The sequence below is a fragment of the Echinops telfairi genome, unplaced genomic scaffold, assembly GCF_000313985.2.
Source record: "Echinops telfairi isolate 266 unplaced genomic scaffold, ASM31398v2 ScPeMD7_7469;HRSCAF=8507_0, whole genome shotgun sequence".
Lineage (NCBI taxonomy): Eukaryota > Metazoa > Chordata > Mammalia > Afrosoricida > Tenrecidae > Echinops > Echinops telfairi.
Window position 1 is genome coordinate 82,729,544 of NW_022111372.1, and position 8,740 is coordinate 82,738,283.

Genomic DNA, 8,740 nt, shown 5'->3' on the forward strand with positions numbered 1-8,740 from the left:
AGCACATGCTCCTCCTGTCATCTCCCACTCTTAGCAGAGGGCCCCCCTCCAAGGGTGCCCTCCAGCTAGAAGCTGGGCCCCCAAACTTATTTGTTCCACTACCCCTATTTCAGGAAAAATGAAACATACTGTGCCCCCTGGTAATTAAAAACTGTTGTACTCTAGCCCAAGGCCCAGCACAGAGGGTAGTACCTGCCCCGTCCTCCCAGAGCCCCCAGGCGGCAGCAATGGCCACTTTGGGAACAAGGACTCCCCAGCATCCTCTCCCTCTGTCAGTCCCTCTGCTGGTTTGTTGGCACTTGGAACAGGGCACAGTGGGAGAACATCTCAGGCGGGGGTGAAGATGCCAATTCAGCACTGATGACAGACCCACACGGCCAGAGGGGACAAGGGTGTGAGGAGGTGGCTGTACGGCACTGAGACCCAACAGGACCCAGCTGGGGTTGGGGGGCAAGGGGGGGGGCACAGATTCTCCAGACAGCCGGCCGCAGGTGCTGCTACAAAACCCAGATCGGGTGTATCTGGGGGAGTTGCTTTTCCGGGTGAGAGAAACACTGTTCAGAGTGCAGCGAGGGTCCGGATTTCAGAAGCAGCTACACGTGACTGCTCTTTCGGTGGGGGTGGGCGGGGTGGACTACTGGGTCAATGTGTAGGAGCGCCTCCCAATTCTTATGAGCTCCTGGCTAAGGCATCTAGGGGGAGTCTCATGACGTTTGCAACTTTTAAAATAGTTCAGGGGTAAAAAGAAAAGACAGAGATTTAGCATCTTTAGAGGCAGAAAGAAATGTGGCCCAAATAGCCACCCCTGTGAATGGAGGGGGGCAAACGGGGCTCATGAGCACAAGAGGGTGGGACGTGGTCTCACTTGCTCTTCTCACCCCTTACCGGGCATAGCAGATACCTCACTGACGGTGGTCAGTTGGTGCTGGCCAAGTCCAGCCTCTTGTCCTCTGGTGGCTCCCCCACCCCCCCAAGGCCTGTGAGTTGCTGTGAGGGACAGACAGACGTACTTGCAGCGACCCCATGTGACAGGGTAGGCAGAGTAGAGCTGTCGTGGGGGTTACTGGGCTGCGTGGTGGGTAGCAACGGAGCGCCAGCAGCGGCACTGCCAGGGAGGGCTCCTTCACTGGCATCTGTGCCCACCCCTCGGGAGACTGTGGGAACCTGGGGGCTGCCCTCTGCTCGTGGGGGACAAAGTTTCTGGAGGAGATGCAGACCGGCCCTGTCGCACCTAAGCAACATCTCTCCCTCTCCCCTTCCTGTCAATCAGTCTGGTGACCAGGTGAGGAGCGCAGGGCTACCCGGCTAACCTGTCCCCCAGCCCAGCCGCTGATCACTCTCTTCTCCTGGGAGAACCCCTGCCCATTAGCTGAGAGGCCCTGGGGGTCCGGTGTCCATCCCTGCAGGGCCTGGCAGCGTCTGGGCCATGTGGGCGCTCGGGGAAGCCTTAGGAGTGAGAGCACCGGGGACAGTGATGTCCCCACAAGCGGCCTGTAGGGACATCCAAGGTCTCTCTTCTGCATCCTCAGGATCTCTAGCCAGAGGCAGAGGGAGGTGGACTGGCTGCCTCCCAGGTGGCCGCTCCATCCAGTCAGCCTGGGCCCTTGGCTGGAGCAGGTCTCCAGGCCCGGGGGCAGGGCAGGGAGGGCACCGCATGGCAGATGGGAAGGGAGGCCCAGGTCTAACCATGAAAGGCCCTGACCCCACCATGTGGGCCCCATCATGCATGTCTCTGTGGCTCCCCACGGCACCGTAGTCAGCTCCCTCCCCCTCACAGCCCAGGGGCTCCATGTTGAAAGAGTCCCAGGTAAAGCATGATGGGAACCCTCATGAGGGACACGTGAGACCACACGTGGCTGGTCTGGGATCCACTTCCCTCTCCAGCCCAGTGCAGACCTGGAATAAGGGGAACTGGGCCAGAACTGAGCCAGAGCCAGGGCCCTTCAAGATGTGGGGTGTAAAAAGTAGGCACAACTGCCAGGCTGGGGCTGAGCAGCTCAGAGGCACCCTGCTGGGAAGGAGTGGTCTGTCCCCTGATCCACAGTCTGACTGAGAGAGGGCAGGGACCTGGCCCCAAGCGGGCATCAAAAGAGGGGCTCTGGACGCAGGGTGGGGAGCTTCGAGTTCTGCTCTCAGTCTTGGTCCAGCCAGCCCGGTGGCGGCAGCAGACGGGGCCACCTCCCCTTTCCGGATCTATTCCCACACCTTCCAAGGATCCGTCCAGAGCTAACCCGTCTAGTCTTGTGACCAGGACAAAGTTCTCCAGAGAGTTTCTGGGGTGCCAGTTCACAGGTGAGTTGGCAGTTGGCGCAAGCGGGGAGGGGCACCTTTCCGCACCCCCCACCCCCCGCCCCGGCCTCAGTCACTTCACATTTGTTAAAAGAAGGGGGTGGTAGGAGCAGGCCCAGCCAGAGACCCACTGTCTGCGAGGGGCTGGGGGCCGTTCTGAGGGCCCCAGTGGGCGTGCCAGTTCCCAGGGCAGCTCCCAACCTAGCACCATGTGAGGGGTGGTGGGGCGGCCGGCACCAGCCCCAGCTGTTCCCTTTGGCCAGAGCTCCCCGAGGGTCATTTGCGTCCTTCTTCCCTGCACGTCTCCCACCTCTGTCCACCCGGGGTGCCCCAGGACGCTAGGGAGAGGGGACAGAGCTGCTCCAGGCTCCTCCAGCCTCCCTGGGGTCCCAGCCACGGGAAGAAACACCTTTCTCCTTCCAGCTCAGCCTCGACCACCGAGCTATGACACCCTTTGGAGTGGGGGGACTTGCCACCATTTTTATGACTGAATTAAAAACAATCCAACCAAAAAAAAAAATAGAATATATATATATACACATTATATATATATATATATATATATATATATATATATAAACACAGTGCGACCCCAGCACCCAGGGTATAAACTCTGGCATCAAGAAAAAAAACAAAAACAAAAATATTAAAATACTTTAGCTTCTTAGTATCTGGGAGGTTAACGGGGTCTCTGGGCACCCTCGCCACAGGAAGCTCGGGCGGCGCAGTGGGCGGCAGTCTAGCCAGTTTTGCCCAGGGTCTGCCGGGGACTGAGGCTGGCGGGCACAGGACCCTGCATGTACACGGGAACGTGTGTCCTGGCCGGCCCTGCACCACCCCAGTCTTTACCACAGGAAACACCAAGCGCGTCAGAGCCCAGGGTGCAGAAAGGGAGTGGGCTGGGGCCTCAGTCTCTCTCCGGGGTCCAACGGCATGGCAGGGCCCCAGGGCCCGAGGGAGACCTTGAGGACCGGGTGCATATGGCAGGAACCAGAGATCCTAACCCTGACAAGGGGAGCTGAGCGGTGACAGGTTCCAACCAGAACACGTGTGGGAGTCCAGAGCCCGCTCCAGGGGACCTGGTGTGACGGACAGCTGAGCCTCTGAGCAGGCGGGGGCGTCCGGCCCCTCCCCCTGGCTTGGCAAAGACCCTGCTGGGCTCTTCTCCCCTCCTGTGTGGAGGACAGGGGATGTGGCGGGGACACCCTGCTGAGGTGGGTGGTGGGATGGAGGAGATGGACAAGGTGGGGAGGACACAGTGAGGGGACAAGACCAGAGTCTCAGAATCCCTCCTACCAGGAAGCGGTCTCTCCACAGAGAACCTGTGAACGGAATTGACCTCTGGTGTTTGGGGAGGTCCACAGACCGCAGCCCAGCAGCGGATGCTCGGAGCCCCACGCGGGCGGCCCGCCTGGGCTCTTCTCTGGGTGCTGTGTGGCCTCGGCAGAGTATTGCTCCTAAGTGCTTGGCTGGCCTCGGCCCCGCTCCCACGGCAGGTCAGTCTGGCTCAGCGTGAGGCAGGATGTCCCCGCCGTCGCAAGTGTTCAGTCTAGTGGTGGTGGCCGCGGCTACCTGCTGTTCTGGAGGTCCTCCCGCAGCCAGGTGGGCAGCGTCTGGCCCATCTTGTACAGCAGCTTGGAGAGCTCAATGTTGTGGTCCCGGTAATACTCCTTCAGGAAGGCTCGGGACTGGAACAAAGGGGAAGGGGCACTCAGGGCTGACCCCACACACGGTGGACTTATGCACCATCTTCCCACAGGGGCGCCGGCAGACGCGCTGCGGTACACAGCGCACAAGGCCGACGGCACCCTTGTGGTCGGGAGGAGAGAGGAGCAGCGCACCAGGAACTTGGGCCCGAGAGGAGAGGAGAGCATGGCACGGTGTGCCCGCGACCCTGCCACCCGCTCTTCTTGGCGCCCTATCCGTCCTTCCAAAGTACACTTCAGCCCAACTCCAGAGACCTCTGCCCACCTGTGAGAAACCTCTCCTACCCTCCCAGTTCTGGGGACCCCTGCTTGTGCTGAGTCCCCGGGATGCTGCACGAGGCGCCTTCTGCCTCCAGGGTGGGGGGCATGGGGGGTCGTCTCCCTCCTAGACAGGGAGCCCTTGAAGACAGGATCGTGGCTATCCCTGGCGCTTCCTCAGAGCGCCACAGCCCTCGGCCCACACCGGTAGATAATAAGTATCTGTGAAAATAAATTGATTCTGACCACCATGCCCCAGCCTGGGTCTCCTCCTGTCCAAGAAATGCCAAGGCTGCCAACCGCCTGGGCACAGGGGGTGAGGAAAGCTGCCCGTGGCCCATGCTGGCCATCAGGCCGAGGCGTGCCCAGCACTTACGTCCAAGTCCATCTCTGGGTACTTCCGGCCCTTGCTTTTGCCCAGACACTTGGTCTTTCCTCCTTCCAGCAGTTGGCACCAAAACCCTTTCTTTGGATCAAACCTGTGAGGCAGGTGGGGAAAGCGTGTGGATGCGGAGGGGAGCTGGCCTCGCCCGCCCCTTCCCACCTTGAGACCATGTCCACAGACCCCAGAAACGGCAGAGACCAGGGCCTCTACTGTGCACTGCGCACGCACACACGCATGTACGCTTGCACCCCCGGGGGTGAAATTTCTCCTCTGGCCCTGGCCTGCTTCTTCTCTCCCTCGGTAAACCGTAGCATGAACCGCTTTCCCAGCCTCCTCTGGGAGTTCTCTAACTCGGTGGTGGCTAGGCCTATTAAAGTCCTTTGGGGGTTTCATCCATTATGTCTTGATCGGGGAAGGCCACCTTTGCAAGTGCTTGAGGCAGCCCCTCACTGTCCCTCCTACGGAGGGCTTCTCAGAAAGGACGGAGCCAACGAGCCTTCTGCTCTGACGTCACGCGCTGGGTCTTCAGAGACGTCTGAAGCTGCCATGGGGAGTGGAAGTGCATTGATAGGAGTTCAGAGCTAGGAGCAAACAGCCTGGGAGTGGGGTAGGGATCTGCATGGAGCACAGGGTGGCTGTGGATGGTGTTGGGGGACATCAAGTCAGTTCCAACTCACAGTAACTGACACGCTGACTGTTGGGGCTGAGCCCACTGGCTGCCGTTTACTACAGAGCCCCCAGTACACACACTCCAGCGGCCCTCATTGTCTTTATCCCTAGTGGACAGCTGAGGAGCCTGGGGCTCGATAGTGGCCAGATGGGCCACACCAACATCAGTCACAACTAGACGGCGCCCAACTACACTACCAAGTGCTCTCAGAGGGTGACATTCGGGGTTCCGGAGAGAGTGGGAGGAAAACTCAAAACCACGAGAAGAAGCCAGGTTTCTTGGTCAGGCGGTCACTGGTGAGACCCCAGCGCCTATGGTCCTTGGTCACCTGCGGTCTGCAGCCGAACTCACTTCTGCCTGAGAATGGCCGACCATGTAAGATCAAAGGGGCAGCATGGGCCCAAGAACAGAGGGTCTGGAAAGGAGGAGGAATGGGGGGAAGTGGGGTCCGTGATGGCTTATTGAGGGGCGGCGCTGGTGAGCCGAGGCGGACGGTGGAGGAATTGCTGAGCGTCAAACTACGACCTGCTCTGGAAGCCTCTGCCTAGCTCACACTAAGAAGTCAGTTTTGTGTGTGTTTTTCAGCGAGGCTCGAGGAGGCTGAGAGACTTGTCCGTGGGGGACACGGCTGAGGACGCTAAGAGACCTGGGAGGGGGGCACACCTGCACTCCTAGCTGTGGCCTTCCCTTCAATTTCCAATAAACTGGGATGGGGGTGGGGGGCTGCTGACCCAAAGACTTCCCCAAGAACTGTGCCGGCAGGGGTGACTTGACCCCTCCCCCCGCACTGTCTGCTGTGGCTGGCACTAGGAGGCCGCCCTGACCCTTGCAACACAGGCTGGCAACCACTCATCCAGGGAAGAGGCTGCTCCCCGCACTGGCCCTGGGCTCTGACAGCAGGAATGTTTAATTGTTAACAATAACTTCCTGAGTTCCCCTTTTCCCGAAATTGCACTTCACACGGTCACCGGACATTAGGGTTCCTTGTGGGGACTGTGACTGCTCGCTGCTGGTCTGACTTGTGTAGCTTAAGCAGACGTCCCAGGAGCGTGCTGGATGGAGCCTTCACCTCCCTCCCCCTTGAATCCATGCCTCTATGGATATGACTCGGGATGAGCTCAGCTTCCCCGCTAGCCTGCCGCCCCAGTCAGCCTGTGTCTCTGGGCCCAGACGCTCCCCCAGAGGGCTGCACCCCGAGAGACCACGGCAGCACTCACGCCAGGGTTTTGTGGTAGTCGATGGTGTTGGCCACCCCGAGGAACTTCTGCACGGTGTCCATGACTTTGGCAGGCTCTGTCCGAAGCAGTTTGCCGTCCATCACCAGGATCTGGGAAGACGGGAGGGGGAGGATGGCCCGAGTTGGCAGCCACGGCAGCAGGGACCAAGGATGCCGCAGACCTGACACTGCGACACCGCGTTCTCGGATCTTCCTTCACCCCCCACACCACCACCACCCCCACACACCTCTGGACGGCAGGTGTCCCTAAGCCTCAGCTTTCTTCTTGTTTAACTCCCTGTTCTCTGCCAACTCTCCCCAGATGAATGTCATCCTCTTAGAGCATATTACCAAAACCCCTGGTGCCCTTCAAAATCCTATTGCAGCCCTGCCTCCGCCCTCCCCCTTTATCCTTTGGCCTTTCTCCAAGCTCCCGGACTACATGCCACCCTGCGCACACACCCAGTGTGGCCTCGTCTGCCATGCTCAGTCCAGCCCGCCTCCTCCAGCTGTGCAGCAGGGACCCCTGTGCCCCCTGCAGAGCCTGCTGGAACGGGCAAGTGCCCAAGGGGTCTCACATACCAGCTGTAGAGTGCACTGGGCTAACGTAATGGCCTGAGGACTCCAGGGGGTCTAACCCACAGAGGGTGGCACTCTGGGCCCCTGATGGAGACTCGAAGAAGCTGCGAGCCCAGGGTGAGACCCCTGGGGCAAGCGTGGACCTGGGGCTTGAGCGCCGGGGTCTCAGCCACCACAGGGCACATGCACAGTGGCTGCTCATTGTAGCTGGTCCTCCCCCGCACCTTCCACCTGCAACCTGGTGATCAGGCAGCACGTTCGCTGAGACTTGGCCAAGATTTTCCTCCTACAACTCCGACTGTCCTTCAGCTCCTGGATCTCCCCACTAGCCCACGTAAGCCAGATCCACAGCGCCCTCCCAAGGGGCAGGGGCAGGTAGGTACCTGGTTGGCATGAAAGGCGCCGAGCCAGCGCTCGATGTGGGTGGCATACCAGCCAGGCACCAGACAGCGGTTCTGGAGGGCATGCAGCTTTGGGGACGCATCAGACTTTGCGGTGATGACTTCATGGAAGGTGTACTTCAGGGCCACGGGGTCATCGTGGGCGCGCTGGTGCTGTGGACGGGAGAGGGTTGGCATGTGGCCCGAGGGCAGAGAGCATGAGACAGCAGCCTGGGAGGGAGCTGTACCGCTCATTGCGCCTGGCTCCAGGCAGCTCCCGGGCCCTCAGCCCCTGCTGCCCCATCATGACAAGCTGGGACTTGGACCCGACTGGGGTTTCCAAAGGCTCACGCAGCCCCATCCACAAACTGCCTGTGTGTGCTACTGGCCAGACGTCACTGTGACTCGGCTGCCCCCCCGCCCCCCCCACGCACAGACTCAAGAGAAACCTCACCATCACCCCCGTGAATGCGCAACCACAATCAGGTGTCACAAACAGGAAGCAAATACAGTAATCAGAAAACGTCATCGTAGATGCAAAGGGGGGAGGGGTTTCAAGAAGGTCATGGGAAAATCCCATTATCCTTTAATCCCATTTCTCCACAAACCCTTTGACACCCTCTCATATATTTATGATTGTACGTGAAGTTACATATAACATGCTATATGTGTCTATACATATGCATGTGTGTGTGTATCTATGGGGTTCGTTTTTTCTGTTGCTTTAAGAAAGCGATGCCCCCAAACTCTGGCAGACCTAGCTGTCTGCTGCAGGCCTGAGCGCCAGCCTCTCCCTCCCTCCACGTGAGCACAGCCCTCGGTGCTGGAGGGACGTGTAGGCCACTGCCCCAAGTGGAGACCTTCTTCACTGAAATCAGAAGGACTGGGAGAGAACGAGGAAGGGAGTGGGATGGGGGTGGTGAATGAGGGGAGGGGGCTGTCTAACTGCTTCTCCAGAATTCCTGGCATTTTAGAGATCAGGAATCTGTGCCCTGGGGGGACACAAGCCCCCAAAGGCCCCACTGCTGAGGTCACACACAGCTGAGCAGGGAGGAGCACAAAGCCTCCCAACTCTCAGCTGCCCTCCCCCTTTGGGGGCCTGCCTGGATGCTCTGGGTGGCACGGAAGCCTCGGCCCTTGTCCATGCTCAAAGAACAGGGTCTTAGACTTAGAAGGAGAAGTGGGCTCAAGTGCCCGGGGCTTGAGCTGGAGTCTCAGTTATCTCACCTGTCAGCAGGGGATAGACACACACACACA

General features: G+C 59.6%; 1 protein-coding gene across 1 annotated transcript in view; it reads right to left on the reverse strand.

The window, feature by feature from the left end:
- Window positions 1-2,935: 2,935 nt before the first annotated feature.
- NDST1 (N-deacetylase and N-sulfotransferase 1) overlaps window positions 2,936-8,740 on the reverse strand; it is a 28,757-nt gene continuing 22,952 nt past the window's right edge. Inside the window, exons 11-14 of the mRNA XM_004696727.4 lie at window positions 7,487-7,657; window positions 6,526-6,635; window positions 4,630-4,732; window positions 2,936-3,977 (exon numbers count right to left, since the gene is read on the reverse strand). Coding sequence (XP_004696784.1) covers window positions 3,858-3,977; window positions 4,630-4,732; window positions 6,526-6,635; window positions 7,487-7,657 — 504 coding nt within the window. The 3' untranslated portion in view covers window positions 2,936-3,857. The remainder of the gene's footprint in view (window positions 3,978-4,629; window positions 4,733-6,525; window positions 6,636-7,486; window positions 7,658-8,740) is intronic.